This window comes from Phocoena phocoena, chromosome 10 (assembly GCF_963924675.1).
Source record: "Phocoena phocoena chromosome 10, mPhoPho1.1, whole genome shotgun sequence".
Taxonomy (NCBI): Eukaryota; Metazoa; Chordata; class Mammalia; order Artiodactyla; family Phocoenidae; genus Phocoena; species Phocoena phocoena.
In genome coordinates, this window is record NC_089228.1 from 35,968,635 (window position 1) to 35,985,925 (window position 17,291).

A 17,291-nucleotide genomic window follows, 5' to 3' on the forward strand; every position below is an offset into this window, starting at 1 on the left:
GCCAGGCAGCTGCAGAGAACAGGGTGGGGTGGGGGCAGAGTTGGTGCCGGCTCCCGCCCAGCCTCCTGGTCTGCTGTGACTCCTGAGCCCTTCTGAGAAGCAACATCTTGGGTTGCCTCCCTGCCACACCCCCCTCCCACAAAGCAGCCAGCCTGGGCTGGACATAGCCTCTCTTTAATGGAAGTCATGAGTGCTTCGACATAGGAGACCAGCTTGGACAGGGAGGTGTGGCCTGGGCAGCAGGTCAGGCTCCTCCTCTGCCATGGTCCCAGGGGAGGATTGGTGTGCTGGCTGGGGGCTCAGAAGATGTCGGGGACGATATAGTCAGTGTGAACACCGTCGATCAGCCCATCCCCGTTGTTGTGGATGAACCAGCAGGTCACCTCAGCCCCATGCCGGGGGTCTTTGCTGTAGTCTTTTTGCAAGCCCCTGAGGAGACACAAGCCAGCTGGGGTCACCTTTTGGAGCTGGCAGGGCTGCACCGCCCCAGGAAGCCCACCTCAACCCTGTGACACCTGGAGGAAGGCCTGGAGCAACGATGGGGAAGGCCAAGGGCAGAGATGCTGGGAGAGCAGCCCACCCACCTGGTGACCGTCAGCCAGCGTTTCTTCACCACCATTGTGGCGTCTGTCTTTGTGGGGTCAGAGCCTGGGTGGAGGTCGAACACTTTATAATCAAAGGGGTGGAAGAATTGTCCTGGAAAGGCATATGGGAGACAGCAGTTACCATCGGGGGCCTTGCTGCCTTGTACTCAGTAGGTGCTCACTGGAGGCTTAGAGAGTTGCCTAAACAATTGTTTTTCAAGGGCTTGACTGTTTCTATAAATGTTGGCATCAAAAGCCACCTTTAGTTCACTTGCTATAAAGAAGCAGATATATTGCCTGGTGGTTGTACCTCCTGTCTTTTTGGACCAATTCCAAAGGAATCTGGCTGGGGAGAGAGGGGTGAGGGGTAGAGAATGGTCTGCAGGAAGGCCACAAGGAGAAGCAGTGTGGCCGATGACCCATCCCACTCAGGAGGTCTCTGGGTGTCCACTGGACCTTTCCATTTGCTAATCGGACCTCTCCTTACTCGCTCCCAGGCTCACTTAACCTTTAAATTCATTGTGTTTGATTGCAGCCTTTCTGTGGGACAAGCCTTCACCGGGACCCTCTTTGGAACTCTGAGCCTTGTAGGCCATGTTGGAGGTGGGCCTATCCTGGTGACCCGCTGCAAAGCTCACCCAGGGTAAGTCCTCTGGTTTCAACACCCCACCCCACAGCTCTGCCAGCCTAGCCAGCCGTACCCAGCAGCCCGTGTGTCCGTGCCGACATCCGGTGACTATCCAGCACGTAGAAGCCCAGGAAGTCCTGGCAGATGGCACTCCCCTTCCATACCCGGTGCAGGACGACCTCGAAGGTGCCCCCATCCTCCACGGACACCACCAGGTTCCTCTTCCTGTTGATGGTCACCACCACCCTGTGGGGCCAGGTGCCATGAGGGCAGGTGCGGCTGCACTGCACCCCCTCCATTCAGCTGCTCTTGTCCTTGAGACCCAGCTCTTATGAACCCCTCTCCCCGCAGGGGGTTGACGGTTACCTGCTCCATGCTCCTTCCCACTTGTTGCTATTGTGTATGGAGCCCTTACAATGTGCTAGGCTCTGTGCTAAGCCCTCCACGCAAACTGCATCATTCAGTTCCCACTCTGATCCTGTGAGGACTGAGGCTCAGAGAGGTTAAAAAACTTGCTCAAGGTCACACAGCTGGTGAGTGGCAGAGCCAGGACTTGGACTCCAGCCTGTCTATTATGAGTCTGTGTTCTTTGACTCCCACTTATCATCTGTGTCCTCCATGCCGGACTCTGCCCACCTCTTCCTATAGCTCTGCTGCCCAGCATTGGGCTCTGGTGCTCAGCAGTTTCTCGAACGAGTGAATGAGTGAAGGAAGGAACAAACAGTAAACAAGGCATACCAAGACAGGGGCTGAAAGAGAAACCTAGAGAACGCTGGAGTTCAGCAGAGGAAGGGACTAGGATGGCTTCAGGGAAGAGGTGGCCAATGCGCTGGGCCTGGGAGGAAGAGTCGGCTTGGTTTGGTGGAGACAGGGGTGGACTGCAGGGTGAGGGTGCCACGGGAGCACAGGCATCTAGGCAGCTGGGCCCGGAGCACGTGTCCAGCAATCCAGGGAAATTGGGAGTCAGGGGTGGGGAATGGCCCACGGGGCCCGATGTGTCTGCACAGCCTACGCGGAGGCCACATGGACGTCACACGCTGACACAGCTCGGGGAATGAGGGCCCAGCAGGCTCAGGCAGCAGAGCTGGCTCTGGGGCTTCGCGCCTTGGTCTTCACCACACCCACCCCCGCCTCCCCTCCCAGGCCTCGGCCCCAGCCTGGTTACTCATTCTGCCGCAGTGAGGCCTGGTCCCTCCAGGAGAATATGGGTCCGCCAGAGCCAGGGTTCAGTGTAATGTTCTGAGGAGTCACTTCCAGCTGGAAGCCTGTTGCGGGGTTTGCGATCCCCAGCCGCCCGAAGTATGTGCCCTCGTGCTTCCCAGGGCCACTGGCCTCATTGCCGATGAGCTGGCCATTCACTGAGAAGCCTGCAGTGGGGTGAGGGGCCATCCGGGTCAGGGCGGCCCCGCTCTCCCTAGAACCCCACCAGCCGGTCCTTGCTCCTGCCGCCCCCAATGCCCACCCTCTTTGGGCTCTGAGGGCCTCACCACCCAAGGGGAGGGGCCTTCAGGACAGGTGCAGGCCGCTCGCAGCACCGCCTCCCTTCCCTCCCGCCACACTAACTCTCTTGAGACTTAGCCCTCGGTTCTGGGCCCTGAAGGAGGTGTCACCTCCCCGAGGACAGGCCTTGGGCCTGCTCCTTCTCTGTGGACCCAGGCCCTGACACAGGGCAGGTCACAGTAGGTGCTGCAGGTGGGCCTCTCCACAGAAGCCTCGTCTGAACTGAGCAGCCAAAAGCCCCCTCCCCGTCTTCACTATCCCAACACAGCACGTCTCATGCTCGGAAATTGTCAGCTAAGAATTTGTTCACCTGTTTATCTCCCTTCCCTAAACTCCACGAGAGCAAGGACTTTGTTTCGGTTCCCACTGTGTCCCCAGACCTTAGGATGTGCTCAACAAATATTAGCAGATGGCCTGACTGGACTGGGAGGGTGGGAGAAGTGGCCGATAGATGGAGAGGGCGTTGTTCCCATCACCTGAGCCCTGCTGGGGAGGTGGGCTCCAAGACCCCTGCAGCCATGCGGGGGATGGGGGAGGGAGGTGTGGCAGGGCCACTGCATCATTTATAGGATTCAGTACAAAATGAAAACGAGGGGCCCCTCATTCAAAACTTGTTAAGAATTTCAAGATGCAACAGCAGAACATTCAATCAAGCATGGAGTCCTTCCAAGGGCAGGGTCCTGTGCACCTGCACAGGTCACATGCCCATGAAGCAGGCCCTGTATAGGGCCCAGGCAGGCAGATGGGGCATGAAGGAGGCCAGCTGAGCCCAGCCAGGTGGCGGGTACACAGGGTGAGGGGAGTGGAGGCCACAGCCACTGTCCTTCCTGATCATGGCTGAACGTTGAGGACAGAGGAGCCCAGGCCCCACCCTCTCTGGCAGAGGGCATAATGTCACCCGTACCTGTGTCAGGGTCCTGCACCAGGCTCAGGACCACACCAGGCTCCTCGTTGATATTGAAGCACAGAGTGTCCTCTTTCTGGGGCACGTGGATGAGGAAGTGGGGGTCAGTGTCCACTGGGGGCACAGCATGGAGTCTATTAGATTGAGTATTAGGCACATGGGGCCGGCTGGGGAGAAGGGTTCAGTCAGGCAGGTGTGTCCCTCAGACCCTCCCAAGGACTCACCGCCAGTCACTTGGTTTGGCAACTGCTGGACCTCGGAGCTAGGGCGCGTCGGAGAAGGCTGCGAGGCCAGCAGCACGAAGGCTGACGGGCAAGAGAGTGAACAGCGCTTAGAAGGAAAGCAGCTGCGCCTTCCCTGGAGCTGCTGCCTCCTTTTCTGAGGCCCCTCCCACCCAGGCGGGCTGGCCTGAGGCCACAGGGGCCGGAGTGGACACAGAGCCTTTGACGCCTCTCGGGATGTGGGAATGGAAATTTGGCCCAGCACAGTGGCGTGACCCCCTCTCGGTCTCCTTTCCTGGGAACTGGGAGGTGCTGGTGGCATAGGGGTGGGGAGGCCAGGCCAGGTCAGGGGGAGCGTTCTGACGGTTCCCAGTGAGAGGCAGCGAGGAACGCTGGAGCAGAGGAAGAAAACCTTAGGCTATCATTTCCTCATCAGGCAGATAGGTGATGACCCAGGCTTTGCTCAGGACTGAATGCACAGCCTGAGAGGTGGCCATGTGTGGAGTAGAGGGTAGAGACCTGCGTCATCAGGATGGCTGCCACTTACTCTTTCTGGGTCCCACCATCTCTGTAGAGGACAACAGTAGAGGACAGCGTCACTCTCCCCACTCCACACGAAAGGCACGCGCCTCATTCCCCAAGTGCAGCTGGGCCCGGAGGCCAATCAGGCCTGGGCCCGCCCTCCTCCTGGGGGTCCCAGCCCTCTTCCTGGGGGTCCCAGCCCTCTTCCTGGGGGTCCCAGCCCTCCTGGTAGATGGATGCTCACACGTAGGACCCCTAAGGAGTCCGGGGAGTGGAGGGGTTCAGGCTGAGCGAGAACTCCCCGAGCACACAGGAGGCAGCAACTAGTTTGCAACAAAGTAGGGAAGGGCATCTTGGGGAAGGAAGAGACCAAGAAAGGGTGGAGCAGAGCAGGGGGAGTGGGTGCTGTGTGCCTGGCGGCTGGAGCACGTGCCCCTTGCCCAGCCACCCGGAGCCCCTTGCGGAAATCAACGTGACTTAAAAACTCACCCAAGGGCAGAGAATCTGGAAAGGAGAGAAAGGAAAGAGAATTAACGCCCAGGAGATTTTCAGCTCTCAGAAGCCTCCCCATGCCCACAGCCTCCCCTCTGCCAGCCCATACCCTCCAGGGCCTTGTCAATGAGGGGCTCCAGGCCGTCTTGGTCCGCCATGCCCCTGATGGTCATGGAGGTCAGCGGGGTCACAAACTGATAGGCCAGCGACATCTTCAGGGCCTTGGCTGACACGTTGGCCTTCTCTGCCCCCTCCAACTTCATCCTGCCAGACAGACACCCGGCTCTAAGCCCGCAGCTTGGATGACAATGGACTTGCACTCCCTCGTCCTTCCCTTCCTTTGTTCACTCTTTCAGCAAATGTTTACAAGGCCCCTGCAGTGCCCCTGCCCAGGAGCTGTCTTCAAGGACCTCATGATTTAAAGGCCTCCCTCAGAGAAAACCTGGAGGTCTGGCAGGGCTGGGGGATGTGCCTCAGAAATACACAGAGAATTCAATAGCTGTGAGATCCTGGCAAGTGGTCTAACCTCTCTGAACCTCGGTTTGCTCGGCACGTTGTGAGAATTAAATGAGTGTGTCTGGACACAGCAGCCCCGCAGTAAAGGGAAGCCTCCCCCGCAGCGGCTCAGTGGGGGCAAAAGGGGCTGCCCTGTGCCCCCAGCGGGCCCTGACCACACTACTGACTGCCTGGTTGATATTAACTCAGCGAGCAAAGTCAGAGGCCAGTAAATCTGACCTGCTTGCAACCTCCAAGGCCTAGAACCGCCCCTCTGTAGTCCAAAGGCCCAGGGCGGGGGGCGTGCTCTGGGGTGGTCATGCCCCTCCACCCCCCAGGCAGCCACAGGGCTGGTACCGCTTGGCCAGCAGCTCCTGGATGGTGAGGTAGGCCCACAGGCGTTCGACGTGGTTCTCCAGCATGTGGCCCCGCTCTCGGAGCAGTTTCTTCATCTCTTCCTCGTCCACCAGGCAGGTCGTCTTGAATTCTTGGCCCTCCTGAGGGAGGCGAGGGAGAGAGAGGTTGTGCGCCATGAGGGGTTCTGGGGGAGCCCGATGTTGTCTGGTCTCTGCAGCTCCGTTCTGAGCATGCTACCCCCTGCCTTTCCTGAGCCTGCTCTCCTCGTCCTCTTCCATCCGTTCCTTCCACAAAAGTTGCTAAGCACCCTCTGTTAGCCAAGTTGGGCCAGGCCCTGGGGATCCCAGGGATGGAGGATCAGGCCCTGCCCTCATGGAGTTACTCTCTCTGGGGGATGCCAGCAGGCACCCAGCCGATCCACCATGTAGCTGTTTCCACCACGCCCCGCTCCTCCGGATGCCCACCGCGGCCCCGTGCACCATTCAGCTTGCCACAGCTCACAAATGCGCCTTCTCTCCCCAGCTACAGTAACAGGGGCACCTCTTCCCAAGGGCCTCCCATGTACCAGGCACTGTATAAGCCTATCATGTGGATTATTTCGTTTACTCCACACAACTCTGTAGTACATTGTTACCCCCACGGTACAGAAAGGCCTAGAGAACTGGACCCATTTGATCAACGTCACCCAACTGCAGCCAGGGTCTAGCTCAGCTTTCCTCACTCTAAGCCCGAGTCCTGAACCCTCAACTACACTTCACGGCTAGAGTCCAGGTCTCTGCGACACCCCCCCACACACACACTGCAGCATGCACGTACACACGGGCACTGCACCGTGGTACAAAGCTGCATGTACAGTAGGTGCTCAGGAAACAGTGGTCACTTGAGAAGAAAGAGGCTGGCCTCTCACACTCTCACGCTTTGGGAGGAATGATGTGAGGAATAACAGGTGGACCAGTTGGATACAAGGGACTACAGCTAATCAAGGCCATGTTGGCCCCACTCTAGCCTGCCCTCTGGATGCCTTCATTGGAAGAATGCTCAGCCCTGGGGTGTGTGTGGCCTGCTGGGATGAGGCACCACTCTGGGGAAAGAGAGGCTGCTGGGGGCACAGGGGTGGGGAGCAGTGTAGGTTTGGAGTCTCTGGGTGCCTCTCCACCCTCCGCAGCCCTCTGTTTACCCCATAGGCTTGCACATCCGCCTTGAAGCTGCTCAGTTTGTGATCAGCGATGCGCCCGGCCACTATGATCTCCGAGCCTTCGTAGTACTGTTTATGGTGGTGCTGGGTCAGGGCCGAGACGGCATCCCAGGGGTACAGCAACTCCACATCCCTCAGCAGAGGGTTGGCTACCTGCTCGTAGAAGCCCTGTGGGGATGAGGGGTGCAGCCTCAGAGCTGGTGGGTCGTCCTAGGCATCCAACAGGAAACCCACTCACAAAGTGGGGTGTCGGGATCCCTACTTTATAGAAGGAATTGAAGGCTCAGGGCTTAAGTAACTGGTTTGAGGTCACACAGCTAATTCGAACCCCACACCAGAGCTTTATCTGCTCTGGGCTGATGGGTACGTGGCTGCCAAGGCCATGCTCCCCATGGCGTGACTTTGGGAGCAGGGGGAGGAGGAGACCTGCAGCTGCTGGGTGGCATCGTGGTCCTCGTAGATTCTCTGGACACGTCCGTTGTTCTCCAGGGACATGACCTCCAGGAATTTCAAGTTCACATCATGGCCGAAGCCCAAGTTGTAGAGTGGGAACTTGCCCCTGATGGCATCTCGGACGTTCTTGAGGATTTGGGTATGATCCGTCACCCCTGCAGCCACACAGCCAGGTAGGGACGGGATGCTGGCTCACAGGTGTGTGGGGCACAAGGGGACTTTGGGGCACCCTCCCTCGGGGCCAAGACTCCCATCTCAGACCATCTCCAGTCCCCACTGGCATCTTGAGGCAACGCCTCTTGCTGGCTCACCTGGGTGACTGCAACAGCTACTCACAGAGCTCCTCGAAGACTTTGCCCATCTACATGGATCCACCATGAGCAGATCTGATTCTGCTCTAAACTCACGGCTCCTCGCATGGCCTGTGAGGTCCTGCTGACCCTTCCACCCTGTTTCACCTACTCTGCATATGCCTACACTTCCCAGGCAGGCCCTGCCAGTGCACAAACCTTGTTTTGCTCAAGCTGCCCCTTCTGCCAGGGATCCCTTCCTGCTTCTCCTCCCCTCCTTCCAGATTGAGCTCAGGGGTCACCTCTTCCAAGACGCCTTCTGAGACCCTGCCTGGGCCAGGTGCCCCTCGTCTGTGCTCCTTCGGCCTTCTGGCACCCTTCAGGGCCCTTGACAGAGCATGTGCTCCTGGGGCTGCCTCCCCCAGTGGACCCTGGGCTCCTTAAGGGCAAAGATGTGTCTTGTTCTCTTAGTGTCTCTCCTTGGTCCCTAGTCCTGTGCTTGGCACTCAGTCAGTGCTGAATCCATAGTTCATTAAACTCAGCCTAGGGTCCTGCCCATCCTCCTGGGCCCTGTGCAACCCCGTGTCATGCAGAAACTTCCCCAGCTTCCCAATTCAGGACAGAACACCTTGGAGCTCCTTCAGACTCTGTGGTCTGAACTCTGCTTTTAAACCAGTGCTTGGCTTTGCCCTTAGCCTTTCTGCCCCCTGACAGCATCCCCATTGGTTGTATTTCCAAGTTCAGCTTGAATGCCTTTGGTAATGAAGAGATCACCACTTCCCAAGGTAGCCCTCGGGGCGTTTACCTTCTGTGGGCTCGCCATCTGTCAGCATGATGAGAATAGAGGCGTGGTTGCTGAGCTCTGGGAGGCTTCCCTGAGCTTTGTTCAAAATCTCAATTCCCTGGAGCAAACCTCCATTCAGGTTTGTAGCTGCAAAAAAGAGAAAGCAGATCAGTGTATGCCCTGAATCTGAGGGGACAGAGGTGACATCGAGGTGGCCCCAGACCCCTGCCCTTACACCCAGCCAGAGAGAAGTGCTGCACAAAGTTCCGAGCTGCGTCCAGATTGGCGGCAGATGCCTGCACCAGCGAGCCCCTCCAGGACTGCACTGCAGACCCAAAGAGGACCAGGTCGAAGTAGTCCCCTGGCCGCAAGTCCCCCAGGATTTTAAGGAGCGCCTCCTTGGTCTGTAAGGACAGGACAGTCAGTGGAGGGGCAGGGCCCCAGGATAATGCCTTCTGTCATCTCCAGATACCCAGTTCAGAGATCCACAGGGTAGAGGTACATGGTGGGCAAGCAGAAGGGGATGGACAGGACAGCCAGGTGGTGCCAGGAGAGGAGCATCCTACTGAGCTCTGGGATGTCTTGAGGGGGATGGAGAAGGCAAAGGGACCCAGTATGGGGAGGGGAAATGACCAGGAGTTCAAGGGGGTCAGGATTAAGACAGAGGACCCCAGGGGGCTGAGTTTCTAAAACTCTGATTGTCCAGCCATGCTTTCACTGCGCTATGGACAGGACACCCAGAGCGCGGTGGGAGTGGGCTGTGCCCTGCTGCAAGCCATCTCCCGGGAGCGCTGTAATCATCCCTGCATGCCTAGGGTACAGGTCTCATCTTCCAAGCATCCCCCATTGGTAAACCCCACAACCGTATGGGCACTGCATTTTACTCCCATTTTTGTCATTGAGGAGAAGTGAATGCATTTGCCCACGGTTGCACAGTGAGAAAGTGGCTGATTCCAGAGCCCCTGACCACTGGGATATCCTGTTAAATTACCCTGCCTCTGACCAGGAGCAGAAGTCCCAAACCCAGACTCTGGAGGCAAAACCAGGGTGGGATGGGTGATGGGGCTAAAGAAGCTCCTGCTGGCCAACTGGTTAGAGCCACAGTTTACCTGCTTCACTTTCTGGCCTTCCATGGAGGAGCTGATGTCAATCACAAAAACCACATTCTTGTTCAGTTTTGTCAGGTTTTGGGGAGCAAAGAAGTGGGCAAAGTGGTTATCAGCGACCTGAAACACAAGGGGACAAGTGAGGCCTCTCTCTCAAGCACCCTGCCCACCCTCTGAGTCCTGGGCAAGAAACTTCCAGCTCACCAGGAGGTCACAGGCCTTGTCCCGATTGACATCGTAGGTCACCTTGAAGTCCCCATTCAGCAAGGTCATAGAGCATGTGGGGCAGGATTGCTGCTGGCCCACCGTGGGATGGAAAAGCACATGACCCTGGAACCATTGAAGGTGTGAGGCATTACTGGTTTGCAATGACAACGTAAGGTGTGTGTGTGTGTGTGTGTGTGTGAGTGTGTGTGTGGTGCACAGGCATAGGAATGAGTCTAGCGGGCCCCTCGCCCTGCTGCTGAGAATACATACCTGTGGGTGGTAGGAGAGAAGACCTGTTTCTTTGCTCACATGCTTCTGAATCATTGGGATTTTCTATAAGTATCATCACTTTGGATACACAATAAAAACAAAATAATAGCAGCATGAGAAGCATCGGTCAACTCACACTGTCTAGTGAAAAAAGCAACACTGTGCTAGAAAATGAAACCTGCCTGGATAGACAAAGAGAAGGAAGAGCTCCCAGAGTGGGAGCTGTGGTCTGTTTGGACTTGGTGCTGGTGTTCCGGGAAATTGGTGGTGGTTTGTACTCGATACATTTCTACACTTTTGTACTTTCCACATTTTCTTTAAAGATGCTTTTCTTTTTACTTTTTGTTTGTTATAAAAGCAAAATATGCTCATTAAAAATTTTTTTGAAAGTTATTAGGAAGACAAAGACCATCCCCTTGGTCCCCTACTGAAAGCAAGCATGTTTGCTAACACTCTGGGGTATCATATTTTGTTTCAAAGGAACCCCTTCAAAACTGTAGGAGACATTTCTTTTAAGTGAATTGTTACGGACTCACTACCAAAGGTGGGTGGGGAATAAACAGTTTGCTCCTGGCTCCAGTTGAGGGCAAGTTAGGAAGCAGGGCACTAGCTGGGTATCACCCACTCATATGCCACACTCCTCAGGACCTGGGGTAGGGGCAAGCAGGGGGCTTCTGGGATTCCCACAGACAGGTGGGAAGTGACAAGTGGCAAGTGGCTGGGTAGGCCAAAGGCCTTTCCAAACTTCATCATGTTTCCAAGAACACTGGGGCTTGGAATCCTGAGGTTTGCACATGTGCCCTATATTTCCATGAATGCTTTCCTGTTGGGATGAGACAGGCAAAGAGGAAACTGAGGCTTAAGCAAGCCAGCAACTCACCCCAGACCAGGCAGCCGTTGTAGGTACCCTCCCCAGCCTCAGCACACAGGCTTTTGCCAAGCGGCTCTGAGAATCAGGAGTGCAACGTTCCTCTCTCTCTCTCCCCTAGGGTGGCTTGCAGCCCTTGTCTGCAGCCATGCTGAGAAGTCTCTGAGGGCTCAGCCATCCCACGCACCTCTTTTCCTGAGAAGGACTTCTTGATGAGTTGGGCGGCCAGTTCCTTGGGGAGGAAGGAGGCCTGGGCATCCAGCTTGCTGATCCCCCGAGGCTCAAAGATGTCCACGTCGATCTGTGGCATTGAAGCAGTTCCTGTACCAAGGCTCCCATTTGGGAGCCATCATCAAGTCTCAGCCAAGAGCCAACGTATATCCTGACCACCTACTGTGTGCAGCACCCACCCAGCTCTCAGCACAGGGCCTGGCATGTTGTAGGCACTCCAAAAATATTGGCCATATGAAAGTGTGCATGCCTGAGCCCCTCAACTCGGTCACCACTAAGGTGCCAGTAACAATTACAGCCCCTCAGGCTGCCCAGTACTAACTGGTTTACAAACTCCCTGGACATTCAATATCTCTCATGATCCTTGTGGCAGTTCTGGGACACACAAAACCCCCATTTGACAGATGAGCAAGCCAAGACTCAGAAGAAGGAGGAGGTTGGAGGGTTCAGGGAGCTCCCTGCCCACGAACAGCCATCAGAGCCCACCCTGAGGAGTGAGTCGCCTCCCTGTGTGCTCAGGCCCAGGGCTGCACACGGTGGGTGCCGAACCAGCGCTCAGAGCCTCAGAGAGGGAGAGGCAGGAGCCCAGCTCCTGAGACCTTGCCCCTGCACGTGGTCACCAGCGATCTACCTCAAAATGCTGCACCAGCTGCTTGGGCTTGACCTTGATGACAATGTCATACTGCATAAGCTTTCGCCTCAGCACCTCCTCGTAGGTCAGCCGGAACGTGGCCTTGCTCCGGGGACCGATGGCGACCTGGATGGCAAACTGCTCCATCGTTCTCCCTGAGGCCCTGGATGTGCCACCAGTGGCAACAACAAACAGACAAATAGTAAGTGATATGGAGGTCCTTGTCACCTAAAGCATGGCCCTCAGAGTCAGTTTCTCTTATTTTCGTGCTGCTCCCAGCTTTCCTTGACCATCACTCTTGTCTTAGCTGGCTGGCCAGGGTCAGAGCCCCACTTCTCCAGAGGCCTCGTCCAGTGCACCTGTGCCAGCAGTGGATCTGGGCAGTTTGCTCCCTTCCCATCAGCCTGGGCTGCCCTCCACCCAAGGCATGCATCCTGGCAGGGGAGGGCAGCACCAGGGCAGCACCCAGAGCTCACCTGACAAGGCCGGCGTTCTCTCCTGAGATGGCCGCTTTCCGGTACTGCTTCCATGCAGTCACTTTGTCCTTTATGTCTCCGAGGAATGCATTTTCACCTGCTGTGCTACAGGGAGGAAGATGCCCTCAGGGAGGTGCCCCTCCCCAACCACACAGGGCCTTCATATTGGAGGTGCTCCCAGCCCAGGCACTAAGGAGGCCCTGTCCAGGTGAGCACTTGTGAGAGGGCATCTCCTGCTGGCCTTCCACTGCCCCCAGAGCTGCTCAAGGAGGTGGGCATCCACGGCCACAGAGTCCAGCAAGAAACTGTGGGTGCCAGCCTGTGCTCCTTGGGCTCTAGGCTGAAAACACACTGTCAGAGGCTCTAGTTTGCTGTCTAAGATGGGAGCCCAGAGCAGACCTAAAGGGCTTTTCAGTCCTTCAGAGCTGGGGCTGGCCTGTGGCCCTTGGGGACGAGGGGATGGGCTGCACTGTTGGGCCACTCAGAGCCATGGTTTCGGGCTGGGCTTGGTGAACCAGGCGGGCACGCACATGGCAAAGTCGCTGATGAAGGCCGTCCTGGGGATTTCCACATCAAAGGCCACTTCCTTGGCTTCGTCGGCGTTGTTGACCACTTGGCTGGTGATGACACAGTGGGAAAAGCGAGAGGTGACTTTGCAGTTGACTTTCAAACTCTGGATGACCACGCCATCGACAGCCTAAAGTGGGACGTGCGGGAGGTGGCTGGGATGGGGGCTCAGCCACGGGAGACCTCGGCACCCAGCTCTGACACAGGTGCTGTTCTCTATGCCTGAGGCCTTGCCGTGGGGCATGAGGGGGGGTGGGCGAGCCCCCATTTGGAGGAGACGGGAGTCCCTCTGCCCAGGGGCACACCTCGAAGCCCAGGGGAAACAGATTGTAATAAAGGCCCACCACAGACCGCTGTGCTGAGATCCTCACTTACTGTGTCCAAAGCCGGTCGCTTCTGTAAAACAAAACCGGCACAAGTGTGAGTGCGAGCACTCAGGGGACCAGGGTCTATCTGTTAAGGGACGGGAGTGGAACACAGCCTGTGTCCTCAACGCCTTGGCCTCATTTCCCCCATGCTGCTGGGAAGTCCTCTCCATTCAGAGGAGGTCGAGGTGGGTGGGGAGAGCCCTGGTCTCTGTAGCCCCTTCCAGGTTCAGCTGCCTGTTTCTGGTCCAGGGGTTTACTCACATACCTTGCCGCCTTTGGGACTGCGTGTGGGTGAACCCTGAGCGGGCATGGCCTGCAGGGTGAGCAGGGACGCCAGGCACACACAGAGCAGCCCCCGAAGCCCCATCGTGCCGTGCATGGTCTCAAGGCTCCTGCTGCCTGTCACTTCACTCAGACCACTAATCAATAACATGCTGGATAAACATGGATTAAACATTAGACAAGGTGAAGGCAAATATTACAATTTGAGGGATGAGAAATAGACAGTGAAAGCTTTCTCTTTAGGGGGACTCCCAGCTGTGCAAACTCCTGACCAGACTCAGACTGTGCCACTTGGTTAGAGCTACACTCAGCTGGCGTGAATTGTGAAGACCCAGACAGCTCATTTAATCCCGGCTCCGTGGCACAGGGCCAGCATCAGCGACACTGGGGCAGGCATCAAGAAGCCACAGTTAAAAATGGATTTCTCAACTTCATTAGGTGTTCCTTTCAAAATTCTTTAAGCATTAGCAAACTTTTCAGACAGTCACGCTATGGCCAGGGAGGCAGATACGGTGGCTTACAAAGCGTCTGCCCATATCCTTGTTTCTGATGGCACCACCTCTAGCAGTTCTGCCAGAGGTGGTCTGGACAGTTCTGGGGATACGTAATGGGTGACACACCCTTTAGGCCAGTCAGCTTTGTAAAGAAGAGCAGAAGTAAGCCTCATCATTCCAGGATATGGTGGAGACAAAAGATGAAAGCCATGCTTTCATGATGAAGGACAGACTACAAGCCATGCGTCGCTCTCAGCCCTTTATGATCTAGTTTTATCCTCAGGGTGTCCCTGGGACGTTGGTCACACAGCAAATGAAAGAGCATGTATTCAAACCCAAATCTTTCAGTCTCCAAAGCCCAGGACTATCATGTAATGATAGAAATGTCCTCTGCATTATTAGGAAGAAAGAAGAAGCAGTCAAAGATCCCAGAGACCCATCTTGTAGCTTGTTTCTTAAGTTTTATGCACAAACCCTGTCTGTCCCCCACAAGCCACACACACTGGGCAGACATGGCCCCTGGTCAACCTACTCCATGGCCCTGGTTGGGATGTACTGGCTGCTGTGACCCTGATATGGTGAGGGGGCCCAGAGGCTTCTTTGATCTCTGTTTGCTTGTCCTGGACTTTGTCTCACAGAGCAGCTTCTGGGAAAGGGCTTATTGTCCCCAGGCCAGAATACCCTTCTTGCCTGTCTTCTGGCCTTTGCGGGAGATGAGATGGATCTACATGAAACTGTACATTAGGGGTTCTGTTGATTTTCTGCACCAGTATCAACCAAGCCCTATGTTGGGTTGGGTACAGTGCCAGGCACTAGGACACCACAGTGATGAAGCCTATGTGCCTCCCTGTGTTCAGTGAGCGGATGCCTTGGGAAAAGGAGTCAGACAAGTCAAAGGAAACCCAGTGAATCCCAAGAGTGGCCAGAAGCTAAAGAGGAGCCTGAGGAAGCTGTAGAAATCTGGAAGGGGTGGAGCTCATCCCCTGCAGGGCCTTGGAGAAGCCTCCCAGAGGAGGTGCCTAGCAAATAGAGCGGCACTTGGGAAGGACTGGTGGGAAGGGGAGAAAGAGAAACGCAGATGGGTAAGTGTGTAGCATGATTGGGGAAGGTGCAGGTGTCTGTGATGGGAGCAGCACCTGATGAAGAGAGTGGGGAAGGAGGCTGGGAAATGGCTTGGGACCAGCTGGCACAGGGGTCCCGTCTTTTGAGTAGGAAACACTAACAATATTTTGAGCAGGTGCATGGCAAGATCAAGACTGGGCTGTTGGGAGATGGCTAGTTCCAAGCCTGTGCCGTAGAGGTGATAGAAATGCACTTGTGTTGCATGGCCGGGAGAAAGGGCATGGGCAGTGCTAACAGTGACTAGCACCTGGCCCACTTCTCAGCATCTTTTGTGCCTTAGTTTGCTTACTGCTTACAGCTACCCCCAGGAAATGGATACTGTTCTTGTGCCATGTGACAGATGAAGAAGATTGGTTGACTCACTCTGTGGATGTGTGCGTGTGTGGAGGGGGAGGGTGATGGGTGGACAGGAAGCAGCTGAAGTTGCTAAAGATTGAGCCTGGGGTGCTTCCCTAGTGGCGCAGTGGTTGAGAGTCCGCCTGCCGATGCAGGTGACATGGGTTTGTGCCCCGATCTGGGAAGATCCCACATGCCGCGGAGCGGCTGGGCCCGTGAGCCATGGCCGCTGAGCCTGCGCGTCCGGAGCCTGTGCTCCGCAACAGGAGAGACCACAACAGTGAGAGGCTTGCGTACCGCAAAAAAAAAAAAAAGATTGAGCCTGGGGGTTTGAGAGGGTGGCCATGCTGCTGGTGCCTGTGGGACAGCAGGTAGGTCCAGACCTGCTCAGACCCCTCGGTCTGATATGTCCAAACTGAACTCATGACCTTTCTTGCCCCCCACCACCAAGCCTGGTCTTCTTCTTGTTGTCCATCCCAGTGAAGGCCACCACCATCCATCCATGCATCCAAGCCAGAAAGCTGGGTGGCATCCTGGATGGCTCCCTCCCCTAAACTCTCAACCTCCTCCCCACCCCATCTCCAACCCTCTAAATATCTTTTTGGTCCATTCACTTTTCTCCAAATCCCCAGTCACCACCGAGTCTACCACCCTCATCTCTCACCTAGATGGCTGCTTCCCCCTACTTCTACTCTGCTCCCACAGTCTACCCTCTGGCAGCAGCCAGAGTCATTATTTTAAAAGGCTGATCCACTCTAGGCCTTTCCCTGTCTAACATACTTCCAGATCTTGAGTGGTCTGACCCCTGCTGACCTCCATCTCACCCAGCCCATGGCCCTTTGGGTCTCACAGCTTCAACTATAGTTTCCTGATCCATGCCACAACCAATCCACTTTTTGCTAGTATAACTTCCTTGTTCCTGCTCCCTTCAGCCTATAAAAATCTTTCATTTTGTACAGCTCCTTGGAGCTCCTTTCTGTCAGCTAGATGGGATATGTTGCCCAATTCGTGAATCATTGAATGAAGCCAGTAAGACCTTTAAAATTTACTCAGTTGAAATTTGTTTTTTAACAGATTTGGTGGCAGTGGTGGGATCCAGAGGAAGCTTCTGAGGGCTTTGAGGACAAGAAACACAAGCACTGGTACCCTCAAATCCTTTGAGTTCTCTTTCTCGCCACTTCCAAAGGCCATGGGTAAGTTCCTCCTGATTCTGAGCTCCATTCTCTTTGTGTCAAACTTCTGATTTAATTGGCTTTCCATTCCGGGGCAGGTCAGCTTGAGCTAGCAGATGGTTCCACCCAGAACCCAAGCCTCTAGCTCTTGGTTTCATCCACTGTTCTTTATTTGATTGGAATCCCAGTCCATAGTCCCCTTTGTTGGGGGTCTTCTGGTTCAGTCCTTTCCCTAGTCCTCAGTTCCACATTGGGAATTGCTGGTGGTACAAGGCCTTCTCTTGGCCAGGTTACTGTTAGTTTCTGTTAATGTGCACATGACGTCAAGGCTGTTGCTAATAGGAATCTTGGAAGGCAAAAGCCACAAAACTGGTGGGCACAGGTGGAGCACTTAAAAGCTGTTAGAGCACTCACCCCCTAACTCTAAGACCCTAGTAATTATAATAAATTGGTCTCGGAAAGGGTTAGGTTGACACTAGGTCACCTGCCAACCGCAAGAAAATTTCTGTGCAACAAGATCCACTGTAAAACACCACACAAACTCCAACCTGGCAGCACATCCCTCTCAGGTATTAATTTGGCTCTAAGAGACCCAAGACAGCTAAAGAAATGGGATTGAGTTTCAAATAATTGAGTGCGTTGCCTTCTGGCACAACTGCTTATTTTATACCCAAGAACTGTGGTCCTGGAAGCTGTAAATATCTACAAAAATGGCAAAATCTTACAAAGACAATCT

At 55.4% G+C, this 17,291-nt stretch overlaps 1 protein-coding gene across 2 annotated transcripts; it reads right to left on the reverse strand.

Moving 5' to 3' along the window:
* Positions 1–158: 158 nt before the first annotated feature.
* ITIH1 (inter-alpha-trypsin inhibitor heavy chain 1) lies at positions 159–13,552 on the reverse strand. Of its 2 annotated transcripts, XM_065885514.1 has the most exons (22): positions 13,415–13,552; positions 13,157–13,177; positions 12,745–12,911; positions 12,215–12,319; positions 11,739–11,901; positions 11,064–11,177; positions 9,736–9,861; positions 9,535–9,651; positions 8,661–8,829; positions 8,447–8,572; positions 7,325–7,506; positions 6,881–7,066; positions 5,704–5,843; positions 4,961–5,115; positions 4,849–4,863; positions 4,385–4,405; positions 3,841–3,921; positions 3,617–3,730; positions 2,378–2,579; positions 1,286–1,458; positions 585–696; positions 159–429 (listed from the first exon to the last, which is right to left on the reverse strand). In XM_065885514.1, exons 1-22 carry the CDS (start codon positions 13,526–13,528, stop codon positions 300–302), a joined length of 2,733 nt encoding a protein of 910 aa, XP_065741586.1. In that variant the 5' UTR covers positions 13,529–13,552; the 3' UTR covers positions 159–299. The 2 variants fall into 2 exon arrangements, with proteins under 2 accessions (XP_065741586.1, XP_065741587.1); XM_065885515.1 differs by lacking the exon at positions 13,157–13,177 and having other exon boundaries at positions 5,704–5,840; positions 13,415–13,544.
* Positions 13,553–17,291: the final 3,739 nt, after the last annotated feature.

Excerpts from the sequence above, each read along its gene's own strand:
- ITIH1 (XM_065885514.1), bottom strand. The coding sequence starts at position 13,528 with ATGCACGGCACGATGGGGCTTCGGGGGCTGCTCTGTGTGTGCCTGGCG. Across the intron at positions 11,902-12,214 it reads GAGAACGCCGGCCTTGTCAG|GGCCTCAGGGAGAACGATGG; the intron begins GTGAGCTCTGGG and ends TGGCACATCCAG. Across the intron at positions 8,830-9,534 it reads AAGGCCAGAAAGTGAAGCAG|ACCAAGGAGGCGCTCCTTAA; the intron begins GTAAACTGTGGC and ends CTGTCCTTACAG.